Raw genomic sequence first — 23,361 nt, forward strand, 5'->3', positions numbered from 1 at the left:
TGTGCATTTTTACGCCTCTACCAAACACGTTTGTCGATGTTAGAAGTGATTGTGTTATTTTGTATACTCTGTGATTCTACATGTACGTAGTTATTTTTCATTCTGACCTGCGTATGATATAGATGGAATGCATGTGGTCATAGAGGCTTCAATACAGTAACTGATGTGGTTTTAATTACTATGCAGACAAATTTTGTGCCATACTTTGTAGCGTAGACTTTTTTTGGTGAGGCAGTGTTTTTTGTGTGTATGGTGCACAAGTGGTATGCACTAAGGGCAATTTTCACCGGCAAGTTGTAGGCATTTGCAAGTGACAGGAACCGTTCATAAAAATGAATAAAAATTTTCCAACAGTTTATGGAAGTTCCGGAAAGAATGTAGTATCCAGACGCCACTTTCTTGGTTGTGTAAAAAGTGTATGGAGAGTCGAGCGCATTTTCGGTGTATTTTCCAACATTTAACATTTGAAATGTTTCTGAGTCCCAGATTCATGTCTTTGTGACATTTTTGCAATGACTGACCTTCATGGACATAATAATATGATGGAGAAAAGTAGCGTCAGAATGCAGCATTCTTTACGAAGTTCCTAAGAACATTGCTGGAAATTAAAAATTTTCTGTCATCTTTACCTTGGAGGACTCCAGCAAGTTGCTTATAACGTTGCCTGGGGTGACACGGGCCTAATATTTTTTTTTCGTGGGTGTGCAAATAACGTTTAATTGTTTAAATTTAACTTCATTCAGTAAGTGGATTTGAAATTGCAAGCACTTTCTCACCGAAGTAAGATAGTTGTGTTTTGGTTGGTGCAATTTTGTTTGTTTGCTTTTTCATCTTCATTTCGGGTGATAGTGATGAAAGAGCAAGTATGAGAGCAGTGTACATAACTTAGAATTTTTTTAGTAGAAACAAAAACTAATCTTTGGAAATTCTGTTAAAAAAAGGTAAAATAGTTTGCACTGGTAGTCAGTGATGTACATGTAGTTGAGACTGGTTTGAAAACTTGTTTAACAGCAGGTTTTTTAATTCCGTTTTTTGATTTTCGAGGACTTCAAGAATACTTTCTGCTGTTACTACCTCGGTCTTGTTCCTAGACTCGACTACAACATTGCTCCATTCATTTCCCATTGGCATGTGTACAGTTATGACTAAAAGTACATGTAAGTACCCGTAGCGCACCACTCCAGAAATGTTCGACCTGGGGTAATTTCTGTCATCCTCGCTTATTTTTCGGGGAACCTACAGGACTTTTAATTATAACTGTACTTGGACGTGTACGGTAGCATGAACAAAATAGTAAGGATGTAATTTAGTCAGGGTACTGAGTATTGAATACTTTCGGCTGTTGTTGTAGGGGTCTGCCCGATGTTCCCCAAAACCTATGTTCCCCAAAACCCTTAGGGTTAAGGTTAGGGTTAGATGGTTAGGGTTATAGTTATGGTTGGGGAACATAGGTATTGGGGAACATAGGTATTGGGGAACATAGGTATGCCCCCGTTTGTAGTAGTGCAGCATTAGGTTACTGGGGTTTTCAAGTTGGGTAACATATTTTTTTTCAGAAGAAGAATAAGATGTGAGAATCTTTTAATTTTATGGTTTCTTGTGCTTTCTCTATCAGGTTGTGAATAAAATTAAGCTAAAACTTTGGAATAACTATTTCAAAATAAACAATTAAGATCTAAATTTAAGCTTTTGTGCTTGCTCTAACCTGTAGATGTGGATTGGGTTATATACATGTAGTTAATTTTTATGAGCCAACTTTTTTGAAAATCCTACGATGATTTTGTTTAGTAGACAGTTACTTGGACCTACATTTGTACTCATTACAAATGTTAATGAGCACTGTAAGGGGCCATGTGTACATATTTTGTTTTGTTTTACATCAGAACACGGCAGTGCCAAAGCAATACAAATTTCTGGCAATCTCAGTGCAAATTTGGCTCAGTGAAAGGAAATTTCCCAAACTGAAAGTTAAATTTAAAAAAAGGGTTTGAAAGTAAAAATAAATTGAATGACCACTAAGTTCTCTTTTGAACGTGATGCTAATGTTAATGTTCTGTTTTGAGGGCACTGTGCACTGATATAAATGTAACTTTTGGCATAATGTTTATCTTAAACACAACTGTTTGGTTTATTCTTTATTTGTGTCTGCTTTTTCAAGATTTTTCACTCAAAAAGTCGATGTGCCTAAATTTAAAGGAGTCATGACAATTATATGTGTACATGTAGTACAGAGATAGAGGAATTTTTCTTTTCTTTCAAAATCGTCAGTTCATGTAAAATCTTCTAGAAATGTTTCTCGGATTTTGTAATATGTTCCCTACGACCTAAATATACAAGGCAAAGGTCACCACACAAAGGCAGATTTTGCCTTCTGTTTTTGAAAACACTTCCTGTAGTTGCATAATGTAAATAGACCAAAAAAACCCACATTGTATCGTTAAGTTTTGAATACACTCATGCAACTATTCCATAAGTTATATTTATCATTTAACAAGACAAGTGTACATAGAGGTAATTAGATAGGATTTTTATATTTGATGGTGTACCATGGACATTTATTGGGTGTTGTTATTGTTGTTACTTTCACTGTGTTTACTCAACACACATATGTGGAGAAATGTCGACCACGACTGAAAGACATAACTTAGGTGGTATATACTTGAGCACCAGTTGCATGTGTTTTTAAATTTGAGATACACATGCAATTCTGTCCTAAAGCAGCACTGCATGCTTGTGTAAGATCAAGTTCATACGAGTGTGGTAACCACTTAAAGAATGCCTTCTAGTAATAGTCGCCAACTTTTTTTCAAAGCAAATTCCCTTTTTCCCCATCACATCACCTTTTTGAATTTGTAACGTAAATACTGGTAGGACACTTGGAGCTGACTTTACTGGACATTTGGACATTGCTCAGATAGACAAAAGCCATATTGGCCAACAGATCCCGAGTCTGGGGGCCAGACTAATCTGCGACCATAACTACTGTTATTTGAATTGACCAATCAGCATTGAGGACAGTTTGCTCATGTACAGAGTACATGTACATCCACTTTTTTGAAGTTTTATTTTGAAAGGCTGCATTATGGTGTAACTTGTACATTGTTTCTTTCTCTCTGTAGTTGTACAGTTTAGACAAATACATTGTATCAACTTCTGTTTTGGAGGTTTTATTGTCATGCATAATGTAGGCCTTTACAAATGCACAGACTTCTCAGTCATTTTGAAGCTAGAGAGAATTTTGGAAGATTTGCAGGCCTCTAGGCCTATATCATTTTAATATCTTGATCGTTATACAGAAGGAACAAGTCTTCTGTTCTGTTCTGAATTTTGGGGGCATGTCCTCTGAAACCAAAATGAAGTACATGACAAAAAATATCTTTTTGAAAATATTCAATTCATTTCTTTACTGTGTCTGTAGGATGTGATAATGTCGATTACCAGTTTGTTGGAGAAAGGGAAAAGCAGTTTTAGTTCTTTTTGAAGGGTTTATGAGGAGCTCGAGAATTGGTGAAAATATTGGAGAAATTAGAACTTGGAGAGAAAAAAAGAACTCATCCCTTGCAATATGTTCCCCAACTATGCTACACCTTGGTAACTCTCTCTAGTTTCCCTGGATAAAGGTAGAGGAAACGGTTGGAATTGTGCCACTTTGTAAAAAAACAACAACAACTTTTCGTTCATTTATAGGTTTGAGATGTTAAAAGTTGAGTTCATTTTAATTTAATGTCTTTATTTTGTAATGCAAATTCATGTGCCATTTCATTATTTTATACCAATTATGTAATCAGCATTGGAAGTTTGATATGAAAAAAAAATTGAAGTTAAGTATTAAAATATCAAATGGTTTCAAACAAGTTTTCCAATTGTGTGTCTCACTTGTGCAGGCCGTCATAAATAAGGCAAAGTTTAAAAAAAAAAAAAAAAAAAAATCCCCCCAAACAACGTTTACCGTCCCCGCCCGCTTCTTTTTGGAGGCTGCCTGGAATTTTTTTAATTATTTTTTACTATAAAAAATGCAGTAAAAAACACCGAACAGTTATTAACAACATCATTTGACACAACCAGTTTGAAAATTGGCGTAAACCGTGGAAGAATACCTTTTATATGATTAAAGGAATGAAGTGCTTAGAATTACGAGAAATTCATTTCGATTCTGAATCTATTTTAATTGAAAAGAAAATGAAGCACTGTTTTGGAGACAGTAACTCCAGAAGAACAATTTGTACTGAAATAAAACTTCGTTTGATAATACGTCGTGATGTAATGACAAAAGAAAGTGGAAATCGACTGGAAGTGGAACCGTGGAAGAAAAAAACACACACAACGGCAATAACCAACTGCCAACAGTGCATGTGCCAGGACATTGCGTACATTTTGCTACCTTCAATGCTTTTTTTTTAAGAGGGCGCCCTGCACAACCACTGGTCAGCACTGTAAAGACTTCTGTCGTGATGTCATGACAGAAAAAGTGGAAATCGACTGGAACCGTGGAAGAAAAAATACTCACAACGACAATAATCAACGGCCAACTGCGCGCTCCGTACATTTTGCTACCCTCTATGATTTTTGTCCTGAAGAGGGCGCCCTACACAACCACTGGTCAGCACCGGACTATGAGCTATAATTGTGTGTTGACATGACGAGAAAATACGGAGTGCATGTCCCGCATATTTCCTTACCATTGCAAAATATTAGAGGAAATTTCATTGCAATACAATGTGTTTATCTTGAGTTCCCATTTTCACAGTAACTATAGTTTACATCTCGAATGGCCAGACGTCGGATCGGAGCGCGGTACGGTGAGCAGTGTTTCACTGTTTGTGTAGCGCGCCCTCATGTAAGAAATTGTTGCATGACGATAAAATACAGAGTTCATGGTACTGCAAATTCCTTAAATTATATTACATTCATTCTTCGGTAGTTTTTGTCAATTTTCGAGACTTTCGTGTCAAACACCATGGCAAATATTACAGGAAGTTTCATTGCGACACAATGTGTTTATCTTAATTGAGTTCCCGTTTCCACAATAAATGTGTTTACATCTCGAGAAGCCAGACGTGGGAGCGCGGTGAGCAGTGTTTGTGTAGCGCTCCCGCTTTTTGAAAAAAAAAAAACATTCATGACGAGAAAATACGGAGTGTCCTTTACACAAACACTCGGTGCTCACTGAGCCGGCGCTAACGGCCGCGCGGAGATGTTCTGTCAATTCACGATGTAAACACAGTTTTTAAGCACAAAAACTCAGGTGGAGGCAACAGATAGGTACACAATGTTTGCAATATTTCTTACCGGTTTAGTTTCTCGGTTTTTCATCAAAGAAGTTTCCTCCTTGCCTAGCTAGCTGCATCCTCATCATCTTTCAAAATCTTTAACTGCGGCGACTCTAGCTCTTGGCATGGCCATGGTCTACACTGGTTCCCGGTCTCTCCAATGTTCTTCACACTTGGGAGCGGGAACCAGTCTAGCCGGCCAATTGCCTTCGACCAAAGTTCCGAGGTCCCAAAATTGGCGGGAGTTTTCGTTTGGGCACAAAGTATCAACTTTATTTAGGCCTACAAATTGTTTTTCTCTTATATTTTTGAAATGCTCTCGAGTTTTTTTAACTTGTATTTCCTTAAATTGTTTCATTCCTTATAAATTCAGCAGAATGTTACAATTTCCCGAATTATACAAATATAAAGGAAATTGCCTTAACAGTTAATATCTGAACTCACCAGCTGTTGACAGACGATCGAACCCGTAGGCGGTTGAGGTGAAGACTGCCCTCTCTTGTCAGATTACGCCCACGAAAAAAATCATCCAATGAGCGCCCGAGCTGAGTGCAAAGAGTTCAGTGGTATGGTGGCTTTGGAAAGGACATCGCATATGACGTCCGTAATAACAACAAAAATATCACGCAATTTGGTCGGTCGCTGCAGACATCATACAAAATGGGAGCAGTTATATTTTCCAAAACACTATTCCCAAACAACTTTAAATGCACATTTTAAAACCTTAAAGCTAATATTTCCATCATTTGCTAAATAACAGAAACATAATTTTCAGAAAGGATGGATTTAGGGGTTAGTACATGTATGTTACACTGGCCTGTTTACAGTTTTGTTCAGAGATACTGGAAAAGCCAATGAAAAAATGCAGTTCTTGTATAGCCTGGTTCCCCAACCCTATTTCAGACAAAACAGAGCAATTTGTAGACATCGAGGAATTGTCAGGTCAGGGGACCAGACTTGAACGGACTTGCACCCATTCACGGACGTGTAACTGACTGCATACAAAATGTGGACTAACTAAAATTGTGGCAGGTCTTTTTCAATTCATTTTTTTTTCTTCCAACGATGGTCAGCCGACCATCGTTGCAGATTGATACAAAACTTTCGCTTTTCTTGAAAGTGCCAGCACACCAGGTTCCAAGATTTCACAGGATGCTTGAGACTATGTATCATTCACTTACAGTCAAGTTAAATGTAGATATTTTAATTTAATTACAACTTTGGTAGTTTTTTTTTTAATGTTCGCAAATGTGTATAAAAACGAGTTTTTGCTCTGCTGTCCAATATTAGGTATAGTACAAACAGAAAAGAATGGAGATACGCAAAGGAATTAGTCCTATAAATGTGACCGAAATACTGGTCTACCTCCGTATATACTGAGGTAGTCCAGTATTTCAGTCACATTTATGGGACTAAAAAGGAAAAGAAAAGAAAAAAAAAACAACGCCACATTTGTTTAGGATCCACACATTTTGTGGTCACTTGTAAAAAGTTTTATTGTTTCTATTACACTGAGTTTCACCACAAAGGAAGACTCCTAAACCTATACATTAGACAATAGACGGTACCATCCCCAAATTCCTCATAAACATACCCTACGCACATTCCAATAACAATTATATATTTATAATATTTATAGATAATCATATAAATCACATGAAAACAATACTTCATATAATTCTTTGTACAACTTACTTGAGTGCCTAATATTCTGTCCAGGTATAATTCCATATTTACAGAACTGGAAAAAAAATTAGAACTGAAGATCGGAAAAGAGAAAAAAAAAGGATCGCTATTTGATGCTATGCTGTGGTTTGAAACTGTAACCCCCCCCCCCAGAATAGTAAAATGCGTTGTGAATATTAAATGAGATGTAAATTAGCTGACAAATGCCATACAAGTACTGCCACTGGATTTATGTACAAGATATAAATGACGACTGGTAAACAATGCTAATATTTATAAATCTTCTTTTGCTAAACAGGTGTTTTTTCCAATTTGAATGTCGATGCATATTTATCATCCAATGCAACTTTTGTCACAACGCTAATGATTATACTACAGCATAGATCCTAAACAACAATTTTGGGTCACGACTCTTTATGGAGTTCTGCTTGTACGACTGCTTGTACAATCAATATGCTGTACATCAAAAATAACTTCCAGTGCATAAGTATTTAAATTACAACACCCTCACAATTCCAACCAACATTAAATACAACGTTGCAATTCTGGTTTTTATCTACAACACACCGATGAAGTTTAAATATTTAAAACTCGCCAGCATGATTCTTTCTCCTGCTTTTTATTCTTTAAAAAGTGTCCCCAAGCAAGAAGTTCAATCCACACTTCCGCAGAATTCTTTGATCTAACAGTACGCCCCTCCTTCCCATAATTCCTCAGGCTTCCGGCACATCCCTTTGGGAGCCTATTTCACAGCACTGCTTTAACTTATTAGTCCCTGTACCGCCCCAAATCGCCGTGCCTGTTACTCCATGTAGTGCCACCAACTGCCCTGCCTGTTACTCCCTGTACTGCCCCAAACTGCCCTGCCTGTTACTCCCAGTGCCCAAAACCGCCCGAGCATTCTATGGTTTTTACAGATTCTTCTGTGTATAAATATGACTTAATACAATACAGATCAGAGCCCAATTTCATGGCGCTGTGTAACAGTAAGCAGAACATTTACTAAAATGCTTACTAAAATGTCTAGCGGAAAATTGTGCTAACCTGAAGCAGTATTTTGCTGCGCACATTGAGATTTCTTATTACATCACTGATTTAAGCAACATTTTCCTCTGGGCCCAGTCTGGGGTTAAGCGTGCTTATATGCCATGCTAACTGAAATTGACGAAGGCTCTGTTAGCGGAAAATATCGCGCTTAGCAGCGCAATGAAATTGGGCTCGGGTGCTAATGGGTTAATGCTGGTACTAGTTTGCGAGGGTCAAGATAAGTGACATATGGGGAACACTGTACAGAATTATTTGCCACATGTTTTACTCCGAGATCCAAACCATCATACAACCGCAATCCCGAATTAGTTTGGAAAAGTCTGATAAGACGGCATGCAATCATTTGCATATTTTTTTTTTTATAAATTACAGTTGTTTATAAGCATTTCTGGGTTTTCTAGTGGCATGCAGTATCATGTCCTCTGTTGAAATTCCAACAAGTTTCATCTGCAAACTACCCACAGAAACACAGTGACGTCCATTAAATTTTAGTTAATTTTTTTATCTCTCTTTGTTTGTCAAATTGCATATTCTATCACATACACACATACAATGACAACTCCTTTTTTAATATTATATTTATTTAAATATGTACAAATCCAGCGTGACTCGAGTCTGAGATGTCATGGGTCTTACTGTCTGTGTTTTCTCAGGTTTACAATTTTCCGTCTACTTTGGGTATTGCGTTTTGCAACAACACGATACACGTTCGGTAAGGAATGACGTTTTACCAAAACTACCAATACACAGGGAATGCTACAATATTAGGGTATGCAAGAGCCCAACTTTTTTTTAAGACTGTTTTTTTACGACTTTATTTGTGATTTTGCAAACTAACATCTGATTTCCTAAGCCTTCCGTAGACTTCAATATCCATACTGAGATAAATGTACTCCGAATTTTGGCCTATAATTATGAGATTTGCGACCTATTCCACGAAACTGTACACAACGGCAGAACTTCCCTTGCGCCGATATTTACTGCGCAAGCTGCGCAGCATTTTACACTGCCCGACATTTCACACTGCGACGCCTACGCGCCATTTCAGTTATGACAAATTTCATGAAAGTTTCATAGTGCTTAAAGTCTGTGACTTGCCCAACAAATTTATGGCGTAAACTGCACAATCATTTTAGGTGGCGTAAGGCAAAATGGCTGAAAATGAGCCATTTTACTAGCAAATCGTGGTTTTTGTGGAGCCCGTCATTTGCACAACTTATTAAGGTTGATACAAGACACTCACAGCTTTGTGTTTGAGGTACATGAATAATGATTTTACTTGGGAGAGAATTTTGAAAGTTGCCGCATGATTCCGAAGAAAATCTGGCAAAATTAATTTCAAAATGGCGGCAGGAAGAGATTTAACGACTGTTTCTTGACCAAGCACAATCATGCACAAACACCTGTTGAAAAGGCTATTTTGTCCTCTTCCACGATGTTTACATTTATATCATTGCGAAGCTACGCCAAGTTTTGTGAAATTGATCGTAATTTTATTGCGCAGCTGCGCAATAGATTTGCTGTGCAAGTTCTACGCAAGGCGTAAGTTACGCACTGTTTTGTGAAATCGGCTGCTTTCTGAAGCAGAATTTGCCCTTTTGAGCTCAAGTCCCCCACATCAGGGGCCTCTACTCCTCAGCTCTGAATGGATAGTCAATGGTATTTGCCATAACATTATGCCTATTCCTAAAGAGATGCAAGAGTTTGAAACACGAACCCTGGTATGTGGAATAGTACTCCCATCTCGTACACAACATGAATAATCAATACTTTACTACGGAGGCCTTGTGAAGTTTTCCCTATTTTTTTTGCTTGAGTAGTCTTGCTGCGGCCTCCCGCTTTAGGTTTTTTTCTCATTCTGGTACGTGTGCCTGTACACCTCTTCGATGGCCCGGCACCATTCTAGGGCGTGGCCCTCCGGGTCTATCAGGTAGTATAGCCTGTTTGGCTGGTGGTTAAAAAAAGGAAGAGTTTTGAGACCTACATCAAAAGGCATTTTTCTTGGAGTATTCCTACAGCACAAGCTTTAAATAACCTTCCAAACATCATGCCCATGTAGAAAAATGGTTTCTGGGGTTTACCTTCTACAATCCTACAAAATTACAGGCATGCAACTGGGAATTTAGGAAAAAAAACGAGGAAAATCCAAACCAAGACTTTGTACACTACAGTGAAATTAAAGTCACACCTCAGGGGAATGGGCTTAAATTTTGAGTTAAGCAGATTTTTGAGTTAGCAAATGGATTTTCTTTTCAACAACAATAGACGGGAATAAGTTCTTACTGAGAGTTAGAAGGGTTTTCGATCAAGCAGGTTGTGACTTATCGAGATTTCACTTAATTTTTTTAATTTGTTATGGCAAATGTCACACAGGCAAAGGAAACAACTGAAACATCCCCCAAGTTGTTTTTGTAAAGGCCCAGTGGTCATTTTATGCGGCACCTCACTTGTCACTTTTTGTCAGCATGACTGTGAGCTGAATGGGAGCTTTCAGTGAAATCGGATAACCGTTATTCGGTTTGAAAAAAGTTAGGATAACCAGATTTTTTAAATATTCGATTTCTCCCACCCCTATACAAAATATTCTATAAGTCTGGTAAGTTTAGGAGGATCTTGGATTTTCAGAGGCACAAATCTGAGAAATATGCAGCCAATATGGTTTCCCATCTAAGTACCTCTGCCAATCAATGTTGCCCAAAAATTGATGATATGCAAGTCAACCTTCCGCAGAGCAAATTGTCTGGGACAATGTTTGCATGGAAAGTTCGCTACCTGAAAAGTCTTCAACTAGCACTATGTGCTCGGCTCAAAGGAGTGCATGTGATGACAATGACTACTACTTACTGTGTGCACGAAGTATGTCTTGAAATTCTTGACCTCAACGCGGAGATGATGCGACCTGTACAAGAAACAATGCATAAGGAATACCATATATTCATCTATCTCACAAGAACCCTTTCTGAACTTATCAGAAACACCGAACTGCAACCTAAGTCCAACTACTCACACTGAAACTAAATTGCTTTAGCACATATGCATTAGTGGCCAAGCAAAAAGTACTGGAGTGCAACAATGGTACAAAAAAATATTTTAGTGCTGTCTTTAGAATAAAACAAGTTCTTGAAGGCCCGCTGACACTCCAGTGCTTAGACTTAGTACTTGGACTTGCAAACAGTACTCCAGTACAACAATACCACTGGGACAATAAAGGTACAGGGAAATGTGTACACTGTACTATTTAAACTTTTTTTGTTTGTTTCAAGATACTCAATCTAGAACGCCATGGTCCAGTGGTTACAGAGATTGACTCATGTATGATGGTTCGTGGGTTAGAACCCTGCCAGGAACATGGTGTTTGTGCCCTTGGGCAAGACACTTAACTACAATTGCTTCTCTCCAACTAGGAGTATGAATGGGTACCTGTGAGGGTAGAGGACCGAATGTGCATTGATATTGGCTGCCGCGTGGTCTCGTGGCCTGATGAATGGGGGAATAATTGTAAAGCGCGCTGAGATTGTTGATATGATGGAAAGTGCTTTTATTTTATTTTTTTACTCTAAAGTTTGTACTTCTTAGACTTACCATGGTATTTCTCCTTTAAGGACCATGTTCTCTGGATCCACATAGTACAAATGAGGTCCCTCTGTGAGTAAGAACTGCCTTCTCCTGGCAAACAGACCCTGCCAAAACCAAAATAAAGATGTCAGTGATAATGAAGGACAACAATAAAAGCTGAAGACAGCAACAAAAAAGTTACGTAATTGTGTCTGGACGCTACAGTTCTGAAACCAACAAAATATAATGCAAAGTCTGAGTGTGGATTTAGATGAATTCAGGGTACAAAGAAGGTTTAAACACCTAAACACATATCTTTCTACGCTTCTGGATAGTCTCAAAATATGGCAAGCCTTTGAGATGTTTGGGCAAAATCTGAACCTTTTGTTCTGTTACGGGTATTATTTGCTATAATTGTTTTCACCCACATTTGTCGCCACTTGTTTGGGCATGTATAAATTTCATTTCTGACACAAACATGCACATGGGCCTGACGGTGTGCATGAAAGAACTGGCATCATGATAACATCATGATGACATCAACAAATCCATAAGGGATGAGGCACTGGCCCATCTCGGACTCTATATCCAAGTTAGACTGGAGACCTGACCTGATATCACACATGTATATGAGGACAGGCCATGTCCTCAGTAGCTATGCTATTGGTTGTTTCGCCCCTTGATGTCACCACCTTCCCTGTGGTCTGATTGGCCTACTTCCGTACGCTGCCACATTATGCAGAACAGGGCCCTATTCGTATGTGCTTGCATATTTAGATCAAGACGACCTCTAGGTCATAGGTCATAGGTCATAAGGCAAACAACCTGGTAGATCTCAGACTCTTACTCGCCATCTGCCATCACAACAGATTCTGAGGCTGTACTCAGACTACACCCAAGTGAAAGACACTGCATGTGGGTCATTCTATAAATTTGGGGTCCACTTTTTTTCCCGTCCCTGTTACAACTGACATCTATGATTGTATAATTCTGATGCACTCCTTAATGCAGTCGTCCTCCAAGAGTGATTATGAATAGCAAACTACCTACCCAACAAATAAACAATCATTTGAAGTCACTTTTAATGATGCTTGAATGGCAAATTACAAAGTACCAAGGTAACAGGGACGGGAAAAATGTCACACTTTGGACCCCAAATTTATAGAATGACCCATCTGCGTTCCAACTACAACTCACCCTCCTCTTGTCAATGGACGCCATCTTCAAGATCAGGTTGCCTTCCACAAACCGGTGCCACTTGCACTCCCTCTTCTGCTTCTCCAGCAGGGCGGCTTTCTCCTCTCTGGTGTAGGGCAGGACGTACTTGGCCTTGTACTGGTTGGTGTCCTTCTGCCTGTTGTTCTCCTCGTTGGTCTTGATCTGTCCCAGGAATTCGCTCAGCGGCGACATGTCAAACTCATCAATCTGAAACACAAATTCAGAAACAAAGTCTTTGTTGCTTTGTGCATGACTTTTTCACTGATTATCCAACATGATCTTTTGTCATGTGCACTGATTTTGCACTACTGAATTCGCTGTGAATTCGCTGTGCATCCACAGGGGGTGAATATGGGGAAAAGTGGTATGTGAAATGCCAAAAAGCAAATATGAATGTACATTCATTTCACTATTATCCCAAGGTTGAGCAAATGTGATAAAAAGCTGTGAACTGTGGTGGACAAAAGGTGAACTGGGTTAACCACGATGTTACAAAAGTGAATCGTAATGCTTGAGAACGGATCTAAGGAGGCAATGTGTCCTTTATAGAACACCGACTGGTCAACCCCATAATGGCTTCAAAGGACTTCCTTCTGCAGTTCTCCAGTAATTACAGAGATCAGTAGGTTTTTTGCCCACCTAAACAATGGCAGCCACGCGTCCATGTCGGTACGTCTGGGTGTGCACGTAGTATAGCAAGTGCACTCTCTAGTTTTTTTTATTATAACTCTATGACTTCAATCTTCAACAAGACAATAGGAACCCACACCCCACAATGTGAAGGACAAATTCTTCAGTCTAGTTCAAAATGTTTGTTTACTTACATAGAAGTCGCTGTGTATTTCTTCGCCGTCAACCACCATGCAGGGTTTGAGGGTGGGCGGAGTCTCGTTGGGTAGGTTTGCCCAGTTGATGCCCTCAAAGAATGGATGGGCTTTGAGTTCAGCGAAGCCCCCGCAATCCTCACATCCTATTCTCTTCACTGGGTCTAACACCTGCAACGTTACAAAAATGCCAAAATGGTTCTTAGTGTCTTACTGAATGTGCTTTTCCCAAGTACGTACAAGGGCTATAAAGGGTTGCCTGACTTCCACCGCCATGACCAAGGTTCGATTCCTACTTGGGCTAATATGTGGATTAGGTTTTCAGTCCCTGTATGATTCTGTGGGTTTCCCCAGAATATTCTTCTGGGGTTTTCTTCCCACATCTAAAATTGAAATATCTTCTCATTGTCTTCTCTCTACATGTTTCTTCAGGCTTGCGAGCTACAGTGCCTGGGGCGCTTTTGAAGAATCCTTGGTTTCATTACCAGAAAAAAAATTAACATTAATTTGCTTATCAGAGGGTATTATTGCCAATGGATTTTTTTTTGAGAACTTCAAATCATGAACAGGAATCTTTTTTTTTTTTTACATTTTTGATGACTCACCAATAGTCTTGAGACGAGGTCCTTTGCCTTCTCAGGGAATCCTTCAGGGAAATCATAGTCTAGCTTGATGATCTTCTGGAATATCATGTACTCATTGCTGAAATGAAAACAACAAGTCATTGAAGGTTGAGTATATTGCCAACATTTTGCCGTTTCCCGGACTGTGCCAGCTATCTGTCCCAACAATTACTGCTCATTTGGAGTATTTGGTCAACACAACCATGGTGCCTTGGATTGATTCCTGTTATAAAACTATTTAGGCACGCAATTAGATATTTAGAAGGGAAAAAACGAGGAAATTCCAAAACACCAAAGACTTTGTATGTTTTGTTTTTTTAAATTTGTAATGGCATTCATGAGAAGTAAAAAAAACGAGGAAACAAGCAGATCCAAGGAAAAGTTGCATGCCTACTAAAGTACAACTTGGGAAGTAGAAAAGGACTACAAACTGCTCGACTGCTGGTAACTGTTTTTGCCACTGTAGTCCAGTGTTCTCAAATTTTGAAAATAAGGTTGGTGCTCCGTCGACAAGCGTTCCCGACCCATCACACATGTGACTGTTCTGACCGTACATATCCCGCATTCCTCATGATCTATATTTCACTTTCCGTTGAGTTTTTGGGACGATAATAACTGAAGCAATTCCTTTTAATGCAAGTCAGGCCCAAGTTTACTCACGCCGGAGCCACGAACATTTAACGTTCCATAAAAATGTACTGACGCTTTTCGCCTGGACTTACTACCTATACTGTAACACGCCTTGAAACAAGCGAAGACTAATGTGCATGCTGACTGCCATCACGTCACCATTTGTCGCTCGCTTTGCCGTTGCAAGGTACATGTAACTGTGTTTCACGTACTAGGTTATTTTGAGGAATGGCGGGGCACCAGGGTTTTTTGACAGGCTGGTCAGAGAACACCGGCAGTCAGTTTTTTTCATGAATGCTCTCTTACCTTGCTCTGAATGGAGGCAAGCCCGCTAGAAGCTGGTAGATGAGACAACCCAAAGCCCACAGGTCAGAACTGACAGGAAAAACAAAATCAATCAATCATTACAATCAGTATGTTATCAATCATCTGGCATTTCAAATTCTCCTTTGAATGGCAGCAAGTTGACTATTAGTTCCTCTCCCCCCCCCCCCCCCCCCCCCCTGACCCTGTGTCCCTCCCTGTACCATTGTACCACACCAAAACGCCCCAGCACTCTATGGGTTTATGGATTGGTCAGGGAATAAATACAATGTAATACAATGTAATACAACGTAAAACAACGTAATACAATGTATTACAACGTAATACAATGTAATACAATGTAATACAATGTAATACAATTTAATACAATGTAATACAACATAATACAATGTAATACAACGTAATACAATGCAATACAATGTAATACAATGTAATACAATGTAATATAATGAAATACAACATAATACATGTACTAATGGATTTACATGTATTAATAATTTGTATTAATTTTGGTTCAGTGGAAACTACTTCAATATCTAGCCCGCACGTGGGTATTAACATTTTTTTATACAAGCGTCCTCTATCATTTTCCATGTATTTCTTGTAGCCTCACCTTTTCATGGCAGATTTTTCTGTTAGTAATTCTGGCGAGACATACTGCGCTGTGCCGACGAAGGAATTTGCTCGTACTGCAAAGAGAAGTAAAAATAAATCCTGCATTCAAAACTTGCTTCATTTGTATCATAAAAACCCTTACGTATTTTTGTGTTAAATACAATGTACTTAAGGAAAAAATCCTTTCCTGTGAATAAACAATGAAAAAAAAATTACACTTACTTCGGCAAAAAAAAAAATAGTCGGTCTCTGGTCAGACCGAAGTTCTGGAATTGATGCGGCGACGCGGGTTGTTTTTTTTTTTTTGGTGGCTTTTTTTTTTTTCAAGCTTGTATTGTACAGACAAGGTGGGTACTACATGTACATGTACATGTATTTTGCTTTTTTGTGTCCTCATTATACATTGGTGTCCTCCATAATTTGCCTTGGTGCCCTTTATCTTTTGCCTTGGTGCAATTTCCCTATTCCTGGTGCTCCTTGGTACAAAAATTTGAGGAGGTGCGGCAATAGAGGGTGCTGTTGTAGCTTCTGTGTTAATTAAAAAAAAAAAAAAAGGTTGACGCGCATGATTAAAATCGACGCACGCGCTGACCAGAGACCGAGTATTTTTTTTTTTGGCCTTAGGTCTACAAAAAATATTAATTCCTGAAATAATTCACTGAAATTGCTTTTTTTTTTAATTAACTTCTTGTATCAATATCATAAGATGGAATTTTTAATATCGTTAGTATACAATGCAAGTGGCAAGTAAACCACAAAAAAAGTTAGGAGTTTTTGCATTACTTCCTAAAAACATCCAAAAATATTACTTCCTGAAAAAAAAAAACATTTGAAAAACATACAACCAGGAACAAAAATGATATTAAAAACCGGGGTGTTTCCCCCAACTCAGCCGACATTCATTTCCAATGACCTGAAACTAACCTTGCACAAATACACAAGTTTTTTTATTGTGTTCACCTACTTTTGTAACCTTTTGAAAATATTTATTCTACTTCTATCTTTTTGGATGATTAAATAATCTACAAATGAGAAGAAGGAACTAATCCTTTAAAACACAACTGTTTGTCACACAATTACAGTAAAAATGTTGTTTTTACACTTTAAAAGAGATTGATTCTGAAAGAAACATTATCAGAAACAGGGACGATACCTGAGTCTTATGTAGTGCACGCACACATATCTACCAAAAATTAGGTACTGAAGTTGCTGGAAATTATGTCTCTTATTAAAGACAGGTAAATGAAGTTTATGAGAAATATGAAACCCATTATGTAGCACCTTATAAGGGTCTACAAGGTGCTGCGGTGCATATTGCAGCCACTGTCAGAAACACTGGGGCAAACCCCTTGAGATTGCCATGTTATAAAAAAGTCTGAACATTGAACACATGAAAGGTCTGATGAAAGATGCATTTCTTTCTATACTGATAATATCTTTCTCTCAGATTAAAAAATCTGATTTCAGACAAAAGTCTGAAAACTCTCATGGCTGCAGAAAGCACTGGTGCAACCCTGTAGAGATCTAACTTGAGGCTATGCAAATTAATTCGCAAATTTTACATGCGCATAAAACATTTATGTAAATTTGTTCGAGACAGAAAGTTCAGTCACTTTGGTGCGTTTATCTCCCTGGACAGTTCGGTGTACTTTTATCTAGAGTCATATACAAAGTACACAATAAATACACTGAAATGAAAACGAAAATATTATCTTTTGAAATTGTAAAATAATTAGAGTCAAGCAATACTATTTCAATACATTATATCAAGATATCTTCTTTAAAATGACCTTTGCACTTCAAAAATCCCGGTAGATGGTATTTTATCACAGCCAAAGATAGCAATACAGTTAATTTGGAAAGAACGGGACTGTTTTCATTCACCCAAATTTATTTTAGAATGACTTGAACACAAATTGAATTCTCAGTGTTTGGCTCAAGTCTTTTGTGGGTAGTTGTATTTTTACAAATTGAATGAAGAAACTTTCACTATCTTGAAAAATACCTCTAACAGGCGTATTACATGTACATCTTGCATACATCTCTCGAAAGCTGATATATGTCAGTGTATAAAAATGGCACCTGCCCAAGACAAGTGAGCACTATTTGAAAGTTTTAATTCAATCTTATTAAAGATAGAGTAGACCGTTTGTAATTTGTGCCTTTTTTCCCCGTTTGAATCATCAAAAGTGCTCAAAACCTCAAGAGAAATGCTTAATATCTAACCTGATGAAGTTAAAGCTCTGTGAATGCTGTATGTATTTCGAGAAAACAAACAAACAAACATAAAAACAATATTTTGGATCTCGATTTCAATTCCAAAGTTGCCGAGTCATATTTTGAATTGCGCCCTCTCGTGACACAATTCCAAAATCAGAATTGCAAACAACTACAACTTAGCATGCATGGGGTCCGATTTGCAGAAATTTCCAAAAATGTGTCAGTTGACATATCTTTGGAAATGACCTTCTTTTGTTGTTTCTTTAAAATGACAGAATGCTAGAAGGAATAATTTCACAGGGAGTTCAGTGTCATTACTACATGTGTGTATCTTTAAACCACAATAATTACAATAATTTGGTTTGGTTACTTTTTGGATAGCTGCAAATGGTCTACATGTACTCTACCTTTAAGATTTTTTCCGGGACTGAAAAGAACTTAAAAAAAGCTGCATACCTTCTTTTGCGTTTGCATCCAGTATCTTGACTGTGCCAAAGTCAGTGATCTGTATGTGCATATCCTCATTCAACAGGATGTTTTCCGGTTTCAAATCCCTGGGTGATCAACGAAATAAAACAAAGATAAACATGAGAGAACGGATTGTTATTCTGTTCTGTTTGATTTCAAAACAGTTTTGGTGCCAGTACAATATTTGTGCAGTGTATTGTGCATGTACTTTACATCATGTAAATGTATGTACTGTACAAGTCAAGTCTACATGTGCATAAACACCATCAATTGTTGACCCTATTGTCCCTGTTTTGTTCATACATTAACATTTTACATGTTTTAGGAAGACCTCCCATGTTTCATACACGATCTTCAACCGTGAACCTTCGGTCAATCGTGGACCACTGGACCCTATTGTCTTCTATCATTCAACGACCACAATTTGAATGTGTTTACATGTACATGTTCAGCCCGCCCCCTCTCCCTTATGTGACCAGCCCCACAAAAAAGGATATTAAGTCACGCTGTGCTGTATCGTGTATAACGTTGTGATGGTGAAAATTTCATCAAAATGTGATCTTCATTTTGTGTCATAAAAGACATCAGTAATACCTAAAGTTTCAAGATTTGTTTTCAAAATTTCCACAAATGGCATTCAATACCCATCCTTTATCATTGTCTGAGAAACTTGACAAAGCAAGTTGTGAAATTTGTTATGGGTACCCGATCCCATAATCTGACGTCAGCAGTCGGGTAACGAGTTCTTATGCACACCCCTATACTGTGTACTATACCTGTGAATGATGCCCATATTGTGGAGATACTCCAGCGCTAGTACAACCTCAGCGGCATAGAATCTGGTTGCGTTCTCGTCAAAGGAGCCAAGTTTCTGTATGTAGGGTAGCAGCTCGCCCCGTTGCGCTAGACTCAGACCGAAATCTGACAGTGGCAGGGTCAAGGGTCATATTCAAGACTGATGTTAGACTGGATATACCTGTCCTCATTATTACAGAAATAAGGACAGACAATTTATGTACAGTATAGGCAATCTTTTCAGCGCCATATATGTCTCCCATAATTATGCACGTTATTTCTAAAGCCCTGTTCATACACGGTGCGAAAGCGAAAGCGAACGTGAATTTGTGACGTTGCAGCAAGTTTTCGCGCTGCGAATTCGTAAAAGTTGAACATATGTCAACTGGGGCGAATTTCGCAGCGAATGCTTCGTGACCTCAAATTCGCTTCGCATTCGCGTGAAGTATGAACAGGGCTTAATGGTTCTTTTGAATTCCTAACCATGTGGTTGTACATTGTATCCAAACTCGTACTTGTATTGTGAATAAATGTGTTTAACCGTAATCCCCTTGAGTGATTTACTAGGAACCTTCCTCGTTCTTGCAAAATCCAACACCATATGGTAAACTCTACACCCAAACTGTTAGACTCTGATTATGGTGGTATGCCTGACCCCACGTAAAGCATAATCAGTTTACTCTTGCAGAACTCACTCCAACAGAATCAAACAAAACTTGCAGTTGGAGTTTGAAGGGTTGGGGCTGGTTAGGGTTAATCAATCATTTCTTCATTCATTTACACTTGCTAAAAATCACAACAGCGTAAGGCATTAATTTAATTCTGTAAACCCATTTTCAATAACTCACACACTGAAATTTGTATCCTTGTGAAGACACTTCTTTGTTCTCGTGTACTAACGTTTTTTGAGTTTGAAAGTACAGTTTCAAAATTTATTTTAACCAGAATTAATTTCCTTGGCTGAAATTAGGACTTAATATCCCTTTTCAAAAACTCTTACCATTTGCAACAGATCAACATACCTTGGAAATTCCTAGTGTTTGAGTAAAATCCATATATCTATTTCGTGAAAACCTTGTGGAGACATATTCATCTATAGAAATTGCCCTGTGGAGACGTTTACAATCTGTTGTTCCCTATTGTGTGCATGTCTCCAGAAGGCACGGTGTGTCAGACCATAATATCAGTAAAGTGTTTATGAAGGTACCGGTACATGTATACACATGTACATGTATTCTTGGAAAACAAAAACAAAAGTTAGTCTCACATGAATATTTGTTTAGATACGACCACTGATTTGTCCAGGCGGGCTTTTCCTGGGACACACTTTACATGACCTCTATATTAAAAGTCTGTACATGTCATAAACAAATGACACAACAACAAGCCCGGGGCTGCACACACGTAAAACAGCTGTCAATGGAATCAATGTACAAGGGCATAATACCTGTTCACAAAAATAAAAAAATAAGGCCAGGTCGGTCTGATGACCTCGAATGACCTTTCCTGCTCACAACGTCTGGCCACAGGGGAACATTTATAAACAACCCAGAATTTATTGAACCACCAATCCCAAATACCCCCTTGGGTTGCGCTGGCAAAACTAACCCATGTCTGGGGCATTTTTAACCTATTTTTGTTCTATTTTATGCCCTTGTTTGTTTCTGCGTTCACTCCCTTAAGATTTACGGTCTGAGCGGTTGGCAACATATGCTGGTCATATTTCACGGCCGGCCGGGATGTGTTTGGGGCTGTATAGTGGCCGGGTGCGCATACACAAACCCCATGTGAGGGTTTGGGGAAGTACATGTAAATAATGTAATTCTAGGAATGTGATGCCACATTCTTGACCCAGATAGATGCAATAACATCCTGGCTACAGTTCACTGTGGTTCATGTGATGCTATGTGCAAGAACATGCATACATGCACATGATGTTGCCGGGCTGACGAATCATCATAATGTGTGAATTGTGCAGTACACATTGAGTATAAGTATAGTGTACAGTACATGTACATGTACAAAAATGTAGGTGCACTCCCTGAAATATGTACAAAATGTACATGAATAAGTTAAATTGGACATGCACAGACTACATACATACATGTACATCTACACGTACTGATATGCCTGCCAATCCTGCGTTTTGTTTCTCAACCAAATCAAGCCAATAAAACCACTTCGTTTTTTTTTTTTAAAGAAAAAAAAGAAAAGTGCCTTTTGAATTTTTCAAATTTATCAAGCAAGATTTTCAAGTTTGAAATTTAAAAAAAAAAAAAAAAAAAATTGCCTTTTTAATTTTTCAAATTTATCAAGCAAGATTTTCAAGTTTCAAATTTTTCCACGAGTTCAGTGTTAGAAACTGCCAACAGACAGACTTGCAACAGGCTAGTCTCCAAAAACATAAGAAATTCAAAAGCTTTGGGAGGCATACTAGTCATGTTTTTTTTTTTTTTTTTATAATTTAAGGCATTTGAGAAATAGGTGGATATCCTTTCACTCAACACAATATTGAAATTAAAAAAAAATCTTGTTATTCTCTTTTTGTTTACTTAAAAGGGAAGTGCCCAGGACAGAAATGTAAACTTTTTGCGGTTATAGGTGCATGTACCGGAACATGCATACAGTGTTCCATTTTATGATGTACTGTAGTTCAACCGAAGCAATGCAGGTGTGCACATAACACACCTGGTCCACTGTCAATAGGTTAGAAGGCTATTTCCTACAGCAAGGAGCGTCCGGTTTTATATTTCTCATCAACACCTGTGTCCCAGTTTTGATTGAACCCCCCCCCCCCCTCCAACCTAACTGGAATTCTAGACTCCATACCTGACCTCACACATGTTTTGAGGACTTGCAATGCCCTTCAGAAATTTGACCTCTGGGTAAGATGTACACATGCACTTCTGAGTAAAATGTGAAGGGTACAATTTCATGCTTCTTCGTATCATAAGTGAAAAAAAATTCCCTTTTATTTCTGTGTTAACCATTTGTGGTTTCGGATAGAGTTAGTGGTATTTTATAGGGTAAGCCTTGAAGTTCAGCTTGTGATCGCATATGGACTCCGTGCTCGAACTAGAGAGGGCGCTGTTTTGACCACCTTCAAGAACCCTGCGTACAGGATACACCAGGGGCATGTATGGCGTGAAGTACGCATGACTTGATTTTAAATGTGTACAAAGTCATAGCATCATCGCGTGATGAGTGCCAAGTGTCATCGCCAAATGCGTTCAAATGTCCCTCCCTGTGATCTAGCACCCTCAACTCTTCGTTTATTACCGTTGAGGGGGTAGTTGTACATGGAGCCCATATGCAGTCGCAGGATTCGGTTCTTGCTGGGTAATGGCGCAGAATTGCGTAACAAACTCTGCATGGTGATCGTAAATGCGGAATTTGTAGTTAGCAGAGACAGGAAATTGGGGCCCAGTTCTGTTAATATTTGTAAGAAATCTCAAAACAAAAATGATCTGGAATGTTAAAGGATACAAAGTTTATCCTTGTCCTGAAAGGTGAAGTACAACTTGACGAAGAACGGGTGGTCCAGCTTGCTCAAGACCTCCCTCTCTCGCATCACGTATTTCTCTTTCTTCTCCCGGAATATATGCCGCTTCACTAAGACTTTGACTGAAGTCACAAATAAAAGGGGGGGGGGGGGGAAAGGTCACATATTGAAGGAAGTAAATTTTGGAAGTTACAAATACAATGTATGTCCTTTTTGTACATCATGCAAATTTATGGAAATGATTTCATGAGAGTTGCTTTTATTTCAAATTCAAGAACATCTCTTTCTTTTCCGAGAGTTTATGCTGCCTCACAAAGACTTAATTAACCCTAACCTTCCCAAATCCTCCTACATCCTGTTTGTTTGCAAAATGGAGGATTTTGCAGGATTGAGGCAATATGGCAAAATGGCTGATTTCGGAGGATGAACTGTGTCAAGGTCTTGGGCCGGACCTTGTGTTGTTTATGCTCAGTCGTGCATAAATTTAGGCCTAGATTATAGTACTGGAAATCCTCAGCACTGCTCCAGGACGTCACTAGCTCTGCCTCAACATACTGACAGTGATTGCCGGAGGATTTTGCAGG

General features: G+C 38.5%; 1 protein-coding gene across 2 annotated transcripts in view; it reads right to left on the reverse strand.

Moving 5' to 3' along the window:
• Positions 1 to 6,721: 6,721 nt before the first annotated feature.
• Positions 6,722 to 23,361, reverse strand: part of LOC119734963 (3-phosphoinositide-dependent protein kinase 1-like) — a 39,859-nt gene continuing 23,219 nt past the window's right edge. For both annotated transcript variants that reach the window (XM_038208623.1, XM_038208622.1), the window contains exons 4-14: positions 22,762 to 22,899; positions 19,257 to 19,401; positions 18,469 to 18,566; positions 15,791 to 15,866; positions 15,160 to 15,228; positions 14,206 to 14,302; positions 13,601 to 13,771; positions 12,756 to 12,983; positions 11,586 to 11,683; positions 10,848 to 10,902; positions 6,722 to 9,951 (exon numbers count right to left, since the gene is read on the reverse strand). In XM_038208623.1, coding sequence (XP_038064551.1) covers positions 9,844 to 9,951; positions 10,848 to 10,902; positions 11,586 to 11,683; positions 12,756 to 12,983; positions 13,601 to 13,771; positions 14,206 to 14,302; positions 15,160 to 15,228; positions 15,791 to 15,866; positions 18,469 to 18,566; positions 19,257 to 19,401; positions 22,762 to 22,899 — 1,283 coding nt within the window. In that variant the 3' untranslated portion in view covers positions 6,722 to 9,843. The remainder of the gene's footprint in view (positions 9,952 to 10,847; positions 10,903 to 11,585; positions 11,684 to 12,755; positions 12,984 to 13,600; positions 13,772 to 14,205; positions 14,303 to 15,159; positions 15,229 to 15,790; positions 15,867 to 18,468; positions 18,567 to 19,256; positions 19,402 to 22,761; positions 22,900 to 23,361) is intronic.

The sequence above is a fragment of the Patiria miniata genome, unplaced genomic scaffold (assembly GCF_015706575.1).
Source record: "Patiria miniata isolate m_02_andy unplaced genomic scaffold, ASM1570657v1 HiC_scaffold_28, whole genome shotgun sequence".
Classification (NCBI taxonomy): Eukaryota; Metazoa; Echinodermata; class Asteroidea; order Valvatida; family Asterinidae; genus Patiria; species Patiria miniata.